This window comes from Mirounga angustirostris, unplaced genomic scaffold (genome assembly GCF_029215605.1).
Source record: "Mirounga angustirostris isolate CCGP_5_RB_7025 unplaced genomic scaffold, mMirAng1.0.hap1 SCAF_6, whole genome shotgun sequence".
NCBI classification, from domain to species: Eukaryota; Metazoa; Chordata; class Mammalia; order Carnivora; family Phocidae; genus Mirounga; species Mirounga angustirostris.
The window spans coordinates 44,425,285-44,442,888 of record NW_026991714.1 but is presented as its reverse complement, the minus strand read 5'-3'; the positions used below and the strand labels follow the sequence as shown (position 1 = coordinate 44,442,888).

General features: G+C 38.5%; 1 protein-coding gene across 2 annotated transcripts in view; it reads right to left on the bottom strand.

Moving 5' to 3' along the window:
* Nucleotides 1-7,161: 7,161 nt before the first annotated feature.
* The window catches only part of TSEN15 (tRNA splicing endonuclease subunit 15), a 32,752-nt gene continuing 22,309 nt past the window's right edge, over nt 7,162-17,604 (bottom strand). The window contains exons 4-5 of one of the 2 annotated variants that reach the window (XM_045877312.3): nt 10,313-10,454; nt 8,382-9,804 (exon numbers count right to left, since the gene is read on the bottom strand). In XM_045877312.3, coding sequence (XP_045733268.1) covers nt 9,784-9,804; nt 10,313-10,454 — 163 coding nt within the window. In that variant the 3' untranslated portion in view covers nt 8,382-9,783. Of the gene's footprint in view, nt 7,459-8,381; nt 9,805-10,312; nt 10,455-17,604 lie in introns of those variants that run through there. The other variant, XM_045877313.3, reaches the window with a different exon arrangement.

The following is a 17,604-nucleotide window of genomic DNA, read 5'->3' as shown; positions in this document are numbered from 1 at the left end:
TGCAGAAAAAAGCCATTCCTGACCAGCCTACCTGGAGTTGCATTCTCGTTGCACCCTGTTCCCTTACCTTGTTTCACTTTCTTCAAGTATTATCATCACTTGACATTATTTTATATGTATTCATTTTTTTTTATTTCCTTCCACAAATGTTTTTGGAACCCCACTATGTGTCAGGCAATGTTCTAAGCTCTGGGAATACAGAAGAGAACAAAATAAAACCCCATACATCCTCCACTCTAATGTAAGCATGCTATACAGATATAAATTGTTACTATTTCGTGTTTCTTTACTTATTCATTCCTTCAAGAAGAGGCCCAATACTCACCATCAACAGAAGGCTCCATGCCAGGTCCCATGACTTAAACCCACCCTGAACAGTACAGCTTCTATTTAGAGGGAATTTTTCAATGTGCTTTTGTGCTGTGTTGAGCTAAGTTTAACTTGGTTGTTTTTACTCCCCATGAATTGTCCCAATACAGCTCCCCTGCAGTGGAAATTTCCCCTACTTGATGTAAGCTTCCAACTACATAGCTAATCTTATTCTTGTGCAATTTATCTGAATTCAAAGGGTTTCCCAAAATGGGACCAAAAAATTTTATCATCGTTGCCATCATCATCATCATCATCATCATCACCAACAGCAGCTACAGCAGCAGCAAGGTTAGGCCTGACAACATTTTCAAAGGGCAGAGTTTATCTTTGGTGTCCTCCCACTTAATCTGGCACCTTCTCTCTACCCTCCTGTACATCTGGGTTCCATTTCTTGGAGGCCTGGGTCTCAGCTGGTTATCATATATTCCCTCCTAAGGTGGCAGTGTGCCCCTCAATAGGAGGGGCTTGGAGACTGCAAAGGGAAGGAAACACCAGGCTCCATTATCCCCTCCAAGCACTTCAATGTGTGAGGAAAACACAACCTAGAGGGACATACTCTGTCCATCATTTTCTGGAGGAGAAACTGAGGCTCAAGGAAATTATATAACTCTCTCACATCGCCCTGGATGGTCTAAAGTCAAAGCTCTGCCTTCCAATCCTCCTGAGCCTCAAAAATTCAAAGGAGCACATTTCTGATGATGGGTTATCAAAGCCCAGGATGGAAGGAGTTTTTTCAAAACGAGGGGTAGGTGGGAGAGAGTGATGAAGGAGTTCATGAAAAGTGAGGCCCACCAAAGTGCAGAGACAGACTCCATCTCAGGGAGTGCCTGCACTAACTCCTTCATTTTGCAGAAGTGGAATGGCAAGGTCCCATGGGGGTGAATTACACTCATTTAAACCTGAAGGATTAAGATAAGAACCTGCAGTCCAGGAAAAGCATACCTACATGATTATATTTACAGGAACCACATTTTCTAATAGGGGATGAGAGAAGAGATGACCAATTTTTGCCCATTTATAAAATCACAGTATCCCTATCTGTAGTCATTAACAGAAGTATAATCACCATAATTTTATAGTTGAGTTGGGAATTACCATTTCTAAGCAGAATTTCTAAATTTAGCAGTGTTCACATGTCTTCGTTTCCCTCCAGAATTGTTAGATAAATAAAAATGGACAGCTTTAGCATAGAACAGAATGTGTAATAAAATATTAAGTAAGCTTTTCAGGCAGATATACTTTTGTTTAGAAATCCCTGTGTTGATTTCTCAAAATTACTAAGGCAAAGGATCAAAATATAATAGATCTCATAGCATAAGCATGTTTACAAGAGCATGCAGCATGGGATGAGGTCTCTCTGGTGGCCCAAGGAACTTAGGGCTCCTCTTTCTACGTGGTGTCGACAGGGCAGAGAGGTAGCCAATCTGTGTCCTGTCTTGCTAATGGCAGGAATACAACAGGGTGAGGAGTAGTTTGTCTCTGAGCATGTGAATGCTATCAAATAAAACATTTATTGAGCTCCTACTCTGTGCCAAGTACTGCAGTACTGATAGGTAGGATATAGTTTGATGGGTAAAATAAGATGTACACTCAGAAAATTAAATAGTTCTTGTGAGTATAAATATGCATGTTAATGTTAATTAACACCTTCTGTTTGTAACTGTCACAGGATAATATTTTGATACATTAAATGGTATGTTTTCCCTTCTTGGTTATTCTTGTTACCTGTGAACTGTTTCCCATACAGGATTTCTTGGCATGCTGCCTCAGGGATGGGACTATACTCCAGAACAAAAGAGGCAAATTCTTGCCTTTTGAATTTCAAAACCTGAAATCTTGGCAAAAACAATATGTTTGGAAGAAAAATAGATCTGGAAATGGTTACAGTTTTTCTACCCCTAAGATAAGATGAAACTAGGGGGAAATTGCAGGAAGAGGGGAGAGCAAAAGCAGAAGAGCTAGACAACTGAATGGGTCACTAAGCAGAGACCTGTGTTCTGTTCCCTGCACCCTGTCCCATCGGGCTGAGTTCCTGGGGGCAGAGGAGACACAAGAGATACTCCAGGAAATTGTGCCAATCCCCTCATCCCTGTGAGAGGAATCTGTGGCCAGCACCCAGCCTCTCACCTCTGGCTGCTGCCTCCAGGCTCAGGTAAAGCCTCACAGACCCTAGGCCCTTAGGGTCACTTACCCCGCATTCGGGGAAGACAGCAGAGAAGAAAGCCTGGCTGAGAAAGCGTGTCTAGATGAAGAGGACCCAAGAAAGCCTGAACGTTACCCCACTTGCCCAAGGAGTTCAGGGACAGAACCAAATATATTCCAAGTGCCCGAGAGGAATATCTGAGAGAAACTCAGAGCCAGAAGATCTTGTGGCCAGGGACTGGGAAGACACATTGGTGACTTATATGGAACACAGTCACTGTGGCATGATGCTCCATTCAGCAGATGCCAGCAAGGACTGGTGAGAAACCCTAAGGACTGGTATCTACCCCCCAACTTTCTCTCCCCATCCCATGCTCATGCACCCTGACAGCCCCCTACAACTATACAAATAGTTCAGGTTCATGATCCCACTAGATAATTCTCCATCCCAGAAAAGAAGCCCCCTGGGTTCTTTCTCACAAACCCAGCCCCATCCATGTACCCATGTTTAGCTAGCTTCCTTCAGAAATAGTCTCACAGGGTTCAACTACACCCCCTACACTGTAGGCACAAGTGCTCTTTTTTTGTTTTTCATTCTTAGGAACTAAAGAAAAGACCAGGCAGCATATTCTGTGTAACAACCCATGGAAGAGTAGGTCTACAGTGATCCTAGATTCCTGATACATACAGTATTTCCCTTCTTAGCTCAGATACTAAATCCAGAACCTGAGCAGAACAGTGGGGAAAAGTTTGTCTTCCAAGTTCTCCCCTCCTTGCCAGCCTCCTAAGTTGGCCCTTTTCCCACTTTGGTTGTGCCTAGCGCCCTGTCCTTCTTGCAATGTCCTCTATCTTCCCACTGTAACCTGAAACTCATTCACATTAAAGTCAGACTCAGAACAGCTTCAGGTTTAATGCCCCCTTCTCCCCCCCACTGCCCCGTTTCCACAGCTAATCAGCTGTTAAACCTACCTCCTTGCTATCTCTCCTCTCCTTCCTGTTATCTGGAAATGCTGTTCTCTATTTCTTCTCCTCAGTCCAGGAACATGGCAGAATTTGCACTTCCTCTCCTTCTTAAAGTTGATCATGGCCAGCCACATGACTTGCTTTGGCTGAGACAAGGTGGGCAGGGGTGATATATGTTGCTTTTGGTGGAAGTATCTAGTTGCAGTATGTGACACTACCACACTTTTTTCTTCCTGCCACTGGGCCCGACCACATTCCAGATGGCAGAGGCTCTGTTGACTTAATTCCCAGAGTAAGGACTCCAAGTCTATGTACAATGGATTTGTAATGTGAGCAAGAAATAAACATTTGTTAAACTAATTCACTGGTTAGGACAACATGTCATCAAGAGGACATGACCACTGGTTGACCCAAGAGCTGGATCAGGTAATCGGAGGCTCCTCACCCTCTCCCCTATCCTTGGCATGTACACTCTGCCCACCATTCCCACAGTGGGAGCCATTTTCAAGGAGGCGACCTTGAGAGAGCAATGTGTTGTTGAAACTATGTGAACGGTAGAGGTGACTGAATCAAGTTCAGGCCTCTATAGAAATGTCTGTGATTCTGGCAGGGTGGGTGGGGAGACCTACTCATCTTGCAGCCACCCAAGATAAGCCCTATATTTAAGTTCCCTTGCTTATTAACACGGCCATCTACCAATCTGGAGTGGTCTGTCTCTCTTTTGTTTTCTCCCTGCCCCCTGTGGATGGGGCCAGTTTCAGATTTCTCCCAGGGAAATTCTTGGGTTGTGAACCAACAGCATCATAATCTAGCTGACTGGATTCTGACTAATATACCTGGCTACTGGTGGCGTTCAGGCTCTCATCACTGCTCACCTGAGCTCTAACACACGCTACTCAAAGTGTGGTCTGCACAGGCTATCAATCCACAAAATATTGCCGACCTGCAATGAAGTAAGTACAGAAACTGAGAATAAACAGTTAGAAATTCTTTTAACAATTTATCAGATTAATTTTATCTGTTGAGTCTAATAATAAAATATTTGGGCTTATAGTCTCTTCAAATCTTAGTATTTTGCCTTACCCCATGGGGTGCTGTAAAACTGTTTGTCAAATTAAATTGGGTCAAAGTTTCATGTTTAAGAAGTAGAATTATGGTAGGATTTCAAGCAACAGCAAGCAGGACTGGGGGATATTTAGGGTGTAAGACCCTTTCTCATCGAGTGTGAAACCATCATTTAAAAGTTCCTAGAGTCTACTCTTTGTGCCAGCACAAAATTTAGCTCCAACAAGCAGGGAACCTTCCTGAGCTCTTTCTCTCTCTCACTTAACATTAAATGTAATTTTAAGTTTGCCAACATAAAAGCATGGGCATGAATGTATTTGGTCTTTGGAATAAAACTTTGTAAATATATTGCCTATGAATATGGTTTTCCAAATTATCTACAAACAGCTTGACATTTTGACACATTTGTTCAAGAGTACAAGAAGTTAATCTAACTGATCCCTAAATCACTTCCCAACTCCCTCCAGGACTAACTGGAGCTACCTTTTTCTTCCCAAAGGCTCTTTGACGTTAATATATTTCCCTGCACCATACGTGGTATGGTATCCTGAAAAGAACAGTGAGCTCGGTGTTGGGAGACCTGGTTCTAGCCCTCATTATCCACTCACCTGCTACTACTCGAAGTCATTGCTTAACGACTTGGTGTGCTAATTTCTCCATCTATTAAATGAGGAGAATAAGTTAATAATAACAAGTACATGATATCAGCTCCACATAATGGTAACTCAGCATTCATATATAACACTGCCTTGAAATGCTCTCAAATTATCTCATACACATAGATTTTCTCCTTTCTAGCCAGACAGTAAGTCCTGAGAGATGTATTGTATAATCTTTGTATGCTTCCAGTGTTCAGTCCTTTGGGACAAATATACATACCATGATTGTTTGAAAACAGTTTAATTTACCAAAAGTTGTTGAAACCCTTCACCACCAAGTAAAATGCATGAACTTCATAAACATACACTGCATGACAGGTGTTCCTCACTCACATTGACACCCTTTTAGAGTTCTGGTTAAGGAGAGTTGTATTGCTTATCTGAGTTCCTTGAGGGCACAGGTCATATCTCATTAACCTTTGTATCCCACATTTACCTTAGTCATGCAAGCACACAGAAGGAGCCCAGCAATGTCTGCAGATAATTAATAAATGCACGAAGTGAGCTTTACTTAAATACTTCCTAATATTACCTCCATTCAGTCACCCAGAAACCTAAAAAGCCCATCTTTGTTTGATTTTGGTTAACTTGGTTTTTAATTTTGCAGAATCATCTAAGCATTTTATGAGTACACCTCCCCAGGAAGTCGCATGATTTTTCTCTCCTCTTTCCTTTGTGAGCACAAGCCGTTCTTATTCAAAGGTCATTAAAAGGATTAGGCTGCAGGAGTGAGAGTGGTAAGGACCGGAACAGCTATTGGTCTGAAAGAAAGGAAAATGGTACTAATTGTTCAGATACAATGTCATTCTGCACATTAAACATAAATACGGCGGCTGAATAAAGAGCTTCTATAGAGAGCTCTAGGCTCTGGCAGGAACGCTGGGCTGTACCAGTAAAAGGCCTCCTGCTAGGGCCGCAGTGGAAAATGTGACCTCAGAGGAATTCAGAACGGAAAAGGCTCAGAACAAGATGACACATCATGAAGTTTTGGTTAAGTCATTTGGTTCCAGGCATGTAAAAGTTTTCAGTTAAAAAATAATGCAGACTACATGAACTTTGTCAGAGATTGCTATTCTCAGTAGAGCTTAGAATTCCAAAGTGCCTCTGCCCTCCTGTTCTTCACAAGAGATCAATACCGTTTAGGAACACATTCATCTAGAGAGGCCCGGAGGCCTGGGAAGCAAAATAGGTTAGGGACTCCTAAAAATAGTCCCTCAAAATAGGGACTCCTCGGACCTAGATCATCCACTGTTCCACTGAGCCCTTCCAGTGCAGAGGGGACACTGACTAGGGACACCAAAAAGCAAAGGCAAAGACAGCACTAGAGAGAAGTCAGCAATGTCCTTCCCCACTTCCTGCTCCCACCCAGAGAGGGCTCCCTGTTATGGGAAAAGTCTGTGTTTATGATGGCAGCAATCTATGTCTTTCACCACTGGTATGTAGTCAGTTCAGTGTTTCAGAGCTGAGGACTCTTGCTATGGAATAGGATCCTGAAGTTTAGTAAGTTAGGCTTTTGCAAGGAAAAAAAATGGAATACATCATTTCATATGGTTATGAACAAAACCACAGTCTAGAAAAAACACCCATCCCATTGACCCTTGTCCCAAACAAGCTTTTATTTTTAAATATAGATCTGTATTTTGAGCAGAGCATGAATCAAGCCACATATTTAATGTCAGTAGAGTATAATTTTAGAGGCATGCCAGAAAGGAGAAGGGGGGGGAATGTTAGCACATAAAACTTATTTATTTTTTTATTTATGCCTATTTCCCACAGATTGAAAATAAATTTTCAAGAGCACCACTTCTCAAGCTAACCTACTCCTCGAGTCTGAAAATTTGGTGCTTATTTAGCACTGCCCTCTGGTGTCCAAATGGATCACTTTAGTTTGCCTTGAGGCAAAGAGTAAAAGCTACTATGCAATTAAACAAGTCTACGATCTACATTCATTCATTCACTAAATATTTATTGAGAGTCTAGTGTGTGTGAATTTGTGGAAGGTGGTGGGATACACAGATGTAAAAAAAGACTTGGTTCCTTGCTGTGTTCTTAAGCAGCCCATAGTCTAACAAGAGACAAAATGAACTGCAATTCTACAGTTACTTGATCATACAAGAGAAATCATTTTACCTAGTAAAATGAGACAGTCGCAGCTGGGTTGTCTCCCTTTCCAAACTGTTCCGGACCATTATTCATATTAACAGGTATCTGGCTGGCTTTGGGCCGAATAGCTTTGGTGAAGTACACAAGGAACATTCTGAAACAGAGGAGATATCCCAGGACATACAATGAGATTGAGGCCTAATTTTAAGGATTTCTGTGGGAACACTCTTTTTGAGTCAACTCTAGAAGATACTTCTGGTCTTGCAGTAACCTAGGGGCTCACTGGTCACCAGATCGGACATACAAATCTAAAGTTCATTAAGCCTTACATTTCTTTCTGAAAATGCAGACTGTTTTTCTCACACTGTAATGAAAAGGCTCAAAGGAATCAAATGGCAGAGACCCCAAGAATTGATCATAAATTGTTTTAGGATCCTTAGGTCTGCAAAGTGCCAACCAGAGTCACAGAAACACACATTGTTCTGAATGGGTACATCTTCAGACCTTCTGGGAAAGCAGAGGGAGTCCAAAGGAATTGCCAAGATGTTGCATCAAGAATAAAAGTGAAATTCAAATATGAGCAAAGGAAAGGAGTCAAAAACTACTGCAGACCATTAATGATGCTTTACACCATTTTATAATGTTCTTACTTTTTGCCCTTTTTCCATTCTTGTTCCTGCTGTTTTCTAGAGTAGTCTTGACTTGCTTCTAACCAACAGAACATGGCAAAAGTGACAGGATGTACCTGACTACATTGCAGAAGATTATGAGATCCATCTTGCTGAAACTGTCTCCCTTGCTGGCTTTGAGGAAGCAATCAGTTGTGCTGGCAAGGCCCATGTGGCAAAGAGTGGAGGGTGGCCTCTTGACAACAGCCCCCTAGAAACTGAGACCATCAGTCCAACAGCCCACAGGGAATTGAAAGCTTCGAACAACCACATGAGGGAGGAAGCTGAACCTTGCCCAGACAAGTCTCAGTGGAGGCTGGCTTGACTGGACCAAACTTTGAGATATTAAATGTGTGTTGTTATAAGTTGCTAAGTTTGTGGTAATATTATACAATGACAGAAACTAATATAGATCTCAAGATATTTTTTTAATTTTAAAACATTATTATAAAAGTAATACAAATAAAGAAAAAATATACGAAATACTAAAGAAAGATAAAGTCATCCATTTATTGCTCTGCCACCCTATTATAAGAACAGTTAGTAATTTATCTTGTCACCCTTTTATTATATGCTTGGTGTGTTATTTATAGCCATGATCTTACCCATTCACACACTTTCATATCTTGCTTTTTTAATTAAATATTTTCTGTTTTTCATTTATTCATTACTAATTTTTAATGAGTACATAAGGTACCATTCACTGGCTATCTATATCTGTTTATTAACTATTTCCTTATTCCAGGGATTGGCAAACTATGGCCCTGCATTTGTAAATAAAGTTTTATTAGAACACAGCCATGCCCATTTATTTACATATTGTCTATGGTTATTTTTGTACTACAAACGGCACATTTGAGAAGTTTTAAGAGAGACCGTATGGTTTGTGAAGCCTAAAATATTTCTTTTCTGCCCTTTACAGAAAAAGTTTGATGACCCCTTCCTAAAACTTTTAAGTGATTATTATTTTGGCTATAACAATTCATGTTACTTGGAATCTTTGTGCATATAATTTTTTATACTTTAGGCAACATAATTGAGAGGTATTAACAAAAGTGGAATAACTGGGTCTACTTAATAAAGATGTCTTTAAAGCTGACACCATTTCTCACTATCTCACATAATATTCTAACTATGATATAATAAGGGTGGTGGTAATAAGAATGGAAAGGAAGGCCCAGTACTTCCTTTACTTAGGTAGGAAGTAACTAATCGGTAGCACTTCGCTGGTCCCTATTAATCTAGACATGTACGTAATTTTATACTCTGGATGAGCATATCTTTACTTTTGACTTAAAGTCAACAGTAAATGCCACATAAAAACCAATAGAAAGAAAACTGTTACTTTCTATTGGGGATTTAAAAGGAGACCGAGCAAACTCTCCAAGTGTCCAGGTGTCCATGAAACGCCACAGCAGGCTAGCTGTAGTAGCCAAAAGGCACTGAGAGGGTTGAATTAGAGAAAGGGGAGTCTCAACAATGTGTTAGCAGGGGCAGCGGTGAACAACGAGGCAGCTATGAGTGGTGGACGACAGAAGAAACACACGTGTGCCACCCCTCTGAACACATCCTAAGCATCAACTTGTATTTAACTGTAATTAAACTATCTCCAGGTAAGAAAGTTCTAGAGCAACTACCCTATACTTATCAACAACAAAAATTCTTCTATCTGGGAAAGTTTTATTCTTCAAAAAGAAAAACTTATGGAATAGGACCAGCTAAGTCAACCCTAACTATCTCTGAGATAAAAGATGAACCAGGCTGACGGATCTCAAATTCACTCTCACAGTAAGCATCAGGAAGTATAGGTGTCATCTTCTAAGGGAAATATTCTGCAACATAAAAAAAAAAAAAAGATCAGGATGGACTTTTTCCCCAATATTAAATAAGGTAATTTAAAAGCAAAATCAGAATGATATTTAATGTAATTATCCCAAATACACCAACAAAGTATATAAGGAAATCATGCATAACACATTTATTTTATTAAAAGTTTCCTGTCAAACTGTCAACCAATTTAACATTTTCTAAAGAAGTGTTCTTTTGGCTAAAGCTATTATAAGCCTTCACATTCCACCTCAGTTAATTATCAAATATCATGAATTTATGAAGACTATGAAATTCTCCAAAGAGTAAAAAAAAAAAAAGTCTAATTATTTTTGTGGAAACTAGGAACATATTACTTTAAACAAAACAGCCAAGTTTCTGAGGTGTGAAAATCAGGTCATAATTTTCTTGAATTTTCATATTGCAAAGGAAGCTAAATGGCTTGATTCGCACTTAAAATCATGTTATCATTTTCCTCTTTCACTGTTTACTGATAGTTGCCTCAAAACTGACCTGAGGGTCTGGCAGCATAAATCCATCAGTAAGTTTATAATAGACTATTGTGGAATCGGACTCCACTATGGCCAAAGTAAAAGACATTGGCAAATCTGGATCACCTTGCAATTTTCGAGATGCCTTCAAGATCTCCCTTATCCTGAAAATAAAGCCACAGTACATTTAGGATTCACAGTCACTCAATTAATAATAAGATCAAACACTGTAAAATCTTGGGGAAGAGGCAGGTAATAACATTATATCCATAATACTGACTAAGGAAATGTCTGAAGGCTCAAATATAAACATCTAAAGTTGTCTCATATAGAAAATCGTGCAAATAAGAGCCATCTACTGACTTTCAGCCCTCTTTTGGATTTACTCATCTCTCCTGATCATCACACATGAAAGAATCAGACTGTATTCAGGAACTTACAGAATGGCATACTAACAGTGTTCAGTGCACCTATGGCCTATGGATCCTGGGCATTCATTTTCCAACTTGGTATCCTAGGGTGGAACAATGTGGTATTCAGGTTTGCTTTTAAAAAAAAATAGATAATAAACATTTCCATGTTTTACATGGTGTTCGTCATTACTATCTTTAAATGGCTATATATTACCTATTGACTCAAAATTTACTCAATCATTCCCCTATTCCTATGGAGTTCTCTCAGGCCTTTCGTGGGGAGAAGGGCACTAATAAAGATGTGATGATGATCCTTCTGTAGGTAATTGTTTCTGTTCAGTCTTTCCAAGGTCAGAATTATTAAATATGAGTATAGATATTTTTATGGTTTTCAATATGTATTCTGATACTTAGTAGAAGCTAAGAGAAAAATGTAGAGAGAAAACTTTTTTCTTGTAAAGTTATATATCAAGCATCAATGTTATAAAGGGTTTCAGTTTGCTTGTTATGGAAAATAATCTACCAAATCTAGTATCTCCTAGATAATTCAAAGTGCTATTAGCTTTTGTTTACCAGAAACTAAAAATCCTTATTACCTACGCAATAAAGCTTGTGTTCAATAATTTGGTAAAATGTAACCTCCAGAGGAGCATTCTTAAAAAGGCAAATAAAAAATGATCAGTTGCTTTTTTCATTAAGCTAACCAATTCTCCAGAAATTGGAAAAAGATTTACTGGCTTATTAACATGCTATAACTGAATACCTAAATAATTCAATACTTTTCTTTAGCAAACACGTAATTTATCCCCTTACGTTCTACTTTTCATCCCTAAGTAAAAATTCTTATGGTCACTCTTCACCCATCTTATTAACTACGAAATTTATAAAGAATCTAAAAAGAGGGCGCCTGGGTGGCTCAGTTGGTTAAGCGACTGCCTTCGGCTTAGGTCATGATCCTGGAGTCCCGGGATCGAGTCCCGCATCGGGCTCCCTGCTCGGCGGGGAGCCTGCTTCTCCCTCTGACCCTCCCCCCTCTCATGTGCTCTCTCATTCTCTCTCTCTCAAATAAATAAATAAAATCTTTAAAAAGAAAAAAGAATCTAAAAAGGAAAATCTCTGCTTTGAAGTATTCTTACTACAATAATTATAATGCTTTTTTAAAAAATTCTGTAGTAGAGACTGGAGATTTCAGTGACTTTAAAGCAGCAATAAACTTCTGGACAAGCTGAAATTAAATTATTCTTGCTAAATTATCACTTAATCACTTTATAATATGTCACACAGTGATAACCGGTTTGTTAAAACAGTTACAAAAGGCTCCTTACCTACTACCTCTCATTTAAGCTTACACAGGCACGTAATGATATAAGGAGAGAATGTGTTTCTAAGTTTTTTTCCTCATACTCAAACCATTTCTAAAATGACCTTGAGTGAGTCAAGTCAACAATATGGTGATACTTCAATTGTTAAGCATAACTGTCAGGCAACATTTATTGGGTGTATAAAATCTGTCCACCTGGAAAAAGTCTTAATTCCTTTTCAAGAGTTAGCAAAGCATCATCATCTCTCTGAATTCTTCTGGGTCACCTTTCCCCAACCTCCAGGCAAAGTTATATATCTTACCCTATGGAGGAAGCCTGTGCAAACCTACATTATGGTATGCGCTACCTTGCATTCATACTTTTAAGTGTCTGTTTTCCACTGGATTGACCCATTTTGAGTGTCAGAGCTAAAAAAAAAAAAATTGCCCAATACGCCCAATATTGTAGTAGAATACCTGGGCAGAATGAATGAGTGAGGCTTTCTAAATGAAGATTTCATATGGTTAAATATATTTCTGACAAATACTTTTCTGAAGTTTATTATGCAATTCTATTACACCAAATAAAAGTTCAACTTGTCTTGACAGATCAGGATTATCATTTTTGGTACTTATTACTGTAGATATCATGGTAGATGGTATACCAAAGAACTCCCTAGAATTTAATTTCTTAAAAGTGTCTGATATTTGCTTGCTTTTGTTCATCGAAACATTTTAATTATTTTATCACTTGTCTCTATACCAGAACTTGGTAAACCACATCATCTGTTTTTTCATGGCCCGTGAGCTAAAAATAGTCTCTAGATCTATAAATGGTACATTTGAAATGGTATTGTAAGTACCTACATAAAAGCCTCGATTTTGCCACTTTGTCCACAAAGCCTAAATATTTCCTACTTAGCCCTTTCAGTTTGCTGACCCCTACTCTATACTATGAAAAAGGTTCAAAATAAGAATTGTAAGAAATGATCATCAGGGCAGTGTACTTTTTTTTAATATTATTTATTCAAAAGTCAGAACAGGAGGAGGTTCTACTTCTAATTAGAATATAGAAGAAATCAAAGACCACTATTCCTACCACAACAAAGAAAAAAACACCTGATTTTCTTAAAAAAATATGACATTTTTCTTTAAAGACATAAAAGAAATGTAGACACAAAGAAGGTTAAAGGAAATAAATTCTAATGAGAAATGAGCCCTTCCCAGGTAAGCAGAGATAGGCCACTTCTATTTCTGAGGGCAACTGCTAAGTGTGGGCCCAGTGGCTAGAAGAGTGAGACAGTCATGGGCAAGCAACTTCACTGTGACAAAGGGAAACCATCAATACTAGTAATAGCTACATATGAACTTGCATGGTGGACTGAAATCTGGAGGGACAGCAGTCCCTCCAGTTTACCAATTCTCCCTTATGGGACTTATTCTGCATTTAAGTGACACGACAGCATAAGAAGCTGGGGAAGGGACTGGAAAAGAGCAAGCAAGCTCTAATTACAAAGCCCTGATGAAGAGAGAGGTCTAATCCCATTCTCAAGACATTTGAAACTAGAAGAAAACTGGGATAACTAAAGTTGCAACTCAGCCATGACTCGTCTCGACTTCTGATTAGACTGATTAAATCAGGCCCTGACCCTACTTGCCAGAAAGAGGAAAGGATGAGCTCCTGGGGGGCATAGAGTAGCATCAATATCAGTCTCTTATTTATATACAGTATCTGGATACAGTGAACAATTCTAAGCTATATGAAGAAGCAAGAAAAAGTATCTAATAATCAAGAGCAAAAAGTCAATATAAGAAGACCTTCAGAAAAACTAAAGTTGTTGAAAAATCCAAATAAATAAAATCACAAATGAAAGAGGAGAAATAACAACCAACACCACAGAAATACAAACAATCATAAGAGAATATTATGAAAAACTATGAGCCAACAAGTTGGACAACCTAGAAGAAATGGATAAATTCTTAGAAACATATAAACTACCAAAACTGAAACAGGAAGAAATAGAAAATTTGAATAGATTGAAAACCAGCAAAGAAATCAAGTCAATAATCAAAAAACTCCCAACAAAAAATGAAGGGGGGGAAATCGGAGAGGGAGATGAACCATGAGAGACTATGGACTCTGAGAAACAAACTGAGGGTTCTAGAGGGAAGGGGGGTAGGGGGATGGGGCAGCCTGGTGATGGGTATTAAAGAGGGCCAGTATTGAATGGAGCAAACTGAATTCAACAATACATTAAACAAATCATTCACCATAATCAAGTGGGATTTATTCCTGGGTTGCAAGGTGGTTCAATATGCAAATCAATCAGTGTGATGCATCACATCAATAAGAGAAAGGATAAGAACCATATGGTTATTTCAATAGACACAGAAAAAGCAACTTACAAAGTACAACATCTATTCATGATAAGAACTCTCAACAAAGTAGGTTTAGAGGGAACATACCTCAACATAATAAAGACCATCTATGAAATACCCACAGCTAACATCATCCTTAATGAGGAAAAACTGAGAGCTTTTCCCCTAAGGTCAGGAAGAAGACAAGGATGTCCACTCTCACCACTTTTATTCAACATAGTACTGGAAGTCCTAGCCACATTAATCAGACAACAAAGAGAAATAAAAGGCATCCAAATGGGTAAAGAAGTAGTAAAACTTTCACTATTTGCAGATGACATGATACTCCACAAAAAAAAAAAAACTGCTAGAATTGATAAACAAGTTCAGTAAAGTCACGGGATACAAAATCAATGTACAGAAATCTGTTGCATTCCTATACACCAAAAATGAAGCAGCAGAAAGAGAAATTAAGAAAACAACCCCATTTATGATCGTACCAAAAATAAGATACCTAGGAATAAACCTAACCAAAGAGATGAAAGACTTGTACTCTGAAAACTATAAAACACTGATGAAAGAAATTGAAGATGACACAAAGAAATGGAAAGACATTCCACGCTCATGGACTGAAAGAACAAATATTGTTAAAATGTCTATAATATCCAAAGCAATCTACACATTTAACGCAAACCCTATCAAAGTATCAACAGCATTTTTCGCAGAACTAGAACAAATAATCCTAAAATCCTGTATGGAACACAGAAAAAACCCAAATAGCCAAAGCAATCTTGAAAAAGAAAAGCAAAGCTGCAGGCATCATAATTCTGGACTTCAAGTTATGTTACAAAGCTGTAGTAATCAAAACAGAATGGCACCGGCACAAAAATAGGCACATAGTTCAATAGAACAGAACAGAAAGTCCAGAAATAAACCCACAATTATATGGTCAATTAATCTTCAACAAAGCAGGAAGGAATATCCAATGGAAAATTTGTCTCTTCATTTGTCTCTTCAACAAATGATGTTGGGAAAACTGCACAGCAACATTCTTTTGAATGAAACTGGACCACTTTCTTACACCACACACAAAAATAAATTCAAAATGGATTAAAGACCTAAATGTGAGACCCGAAACCATAAAAATCCTGGAAAAGAACAGGCAGTAACTTCTTTGACATCAGCTATAGCAACTTCTTTCTAGATATGTCTCCTGAGGCAAGGGAAACAAAAGCAAAAGTAAAATATTGGCACTACATCAAAATAAAAAGCTTCTGCACAGCAAAGGAAACAATCAACGAAACTAAAAGTCAACCTAAAGAATGGGAGAAGACATTCACAATGACATATCTGATAGAGGGTTCGTATCCAAAATATATAAAGAACTTACACAACTCAACAGTCAAGAAACAAATAATCCAATTTAAAAAAACGAGCAGAAAACATGACCAGACATTTCTCCAACGATGACGTAAGATGGCCAACAGACACATGAAAAGATGTTCATCATCACTTACCATCAGGGAAATGAAAATCAAAACTACAATGAGATATCATGTCACACCTGTCAGAATGGCTAACAACACAAGAAACAACAGGTGTTGGCAAGGATGTGGAGAAAAAGGAACACTCATGCACTATTGTTAGGAATGCAAACTGGTGCAGCCACTGTGGAAAATAGTGTGGAGGTTCCTCAAAAAGTTAAAAATAGAACTACCTTATGATCCAGCAATCGCACTACTGGGTATTTACCCAAAGAATACAGGGACACGAACTCTGAAGGATACATGCACCCATATGTTTATCGCAACATTATTTACAATAGTCAAGATATGGAAGCAACCAACACATCCACTGACTGATGAATAGATAAAGATGTGGTGTATGTATATATGTAGAATGTATCTATAGATAGATAGATATAGATATATAGAATGGAATATTATTCAGCCATAAAAAAGAATGAAATCTTGCCATCTGCAACAACATGGATGGAGCTAGAGCATATAATGCTAAGCGAAATAAGTCAGAGAAGGGTGCCTGGGTGGCTCAGAGGGTTGTCTGCTTTCAGCTCAGGTCATGATCTCCAGGTCCTGGGATTGAGTCCCAAGTTGGGCTCCCAGCTCAGCAAGGGGTCTGCTTCTCCCTCTGCCTCTCCTCCTGCTTGTGCTCTCTCGGTTTCTCTCTCTTTCTCAAATGAGTAAGTAAAATCTTTATAAAAAAAAAAAAAAAGTCACTCAGAGAAAGACAAATACCATATGATTTCACTCATATGTGGAATTTAAGAAACAAAACAAACAAGCAAAGGAAAAAAGAGAGAGACAGAGAGACAAACCAAGAAACAGACTCTTAATTATAGAGAACTATGGTTACCAGAGGGGAGGGGTTGGGGTTGGGTTAGATAGGTGATAGGGATTAAGGCATGCATTTGTGTGATGAGCACTGGGTGTTGTATGGAAGTGTTGAATCACTATATTATACACCTAGAAACTAATATAACACTGTATGTTAACTAAGTGAAATTAAAATAAAACACTTAAAAAAATAATTTTCTTTAAATATCCCTAGCTGGCAGAGTATGACAAGGATGGGACACAGATGGAAGGAAAAAAAACCTATTAAGGCAACTTTTACACAGTTTCCATTTCTTAAGATATGATATTGTTTAAATCAGAAACATACATGTGTGTGCGTGCAGACATGTGTAGTTTTTTCTAAGGTAAACTGTCTGGGAATTCTAGCCCATATACTCAACTTTAGGATAGAAATTTCCATCTCATTCATATTTGTTTCCAGAGTTCTTTAATATAAACAGCAAAACACTTTCAAATTTACTTAAAACACCCATGTGGGAAACTAATATTTGAAAATTAGCTCAGAGGTGTAAAAGGGGTTTTGTCTTCAGAGTTGAAGGAAATCACTGTCAAAAATGAAATGGAACTTCCCATCTCAGAGCTCCTATTTGGTTGTGTGTGGGGGGAAACTACCAGTGAATTTTCTCAGTAATTACATAATAAAATAGTTTATCTGCTTCTGTTACTGAAAGCACACTGAGGAAGGCTTACAAAGATTCTTGTTCAGGATCTCTTCTGGTCTATTTTTAACATGTGTTTAAAGTAATGCCATCAAGACTTTCTTGTTTGTTTCCTTTATGGGACACCGATAAACTCCTAAAAATGTTGACTTTGCCTTTAAGTCAACAGACTGCACTTTCTCAATCTAACAGCAAGAATACAATAAAAG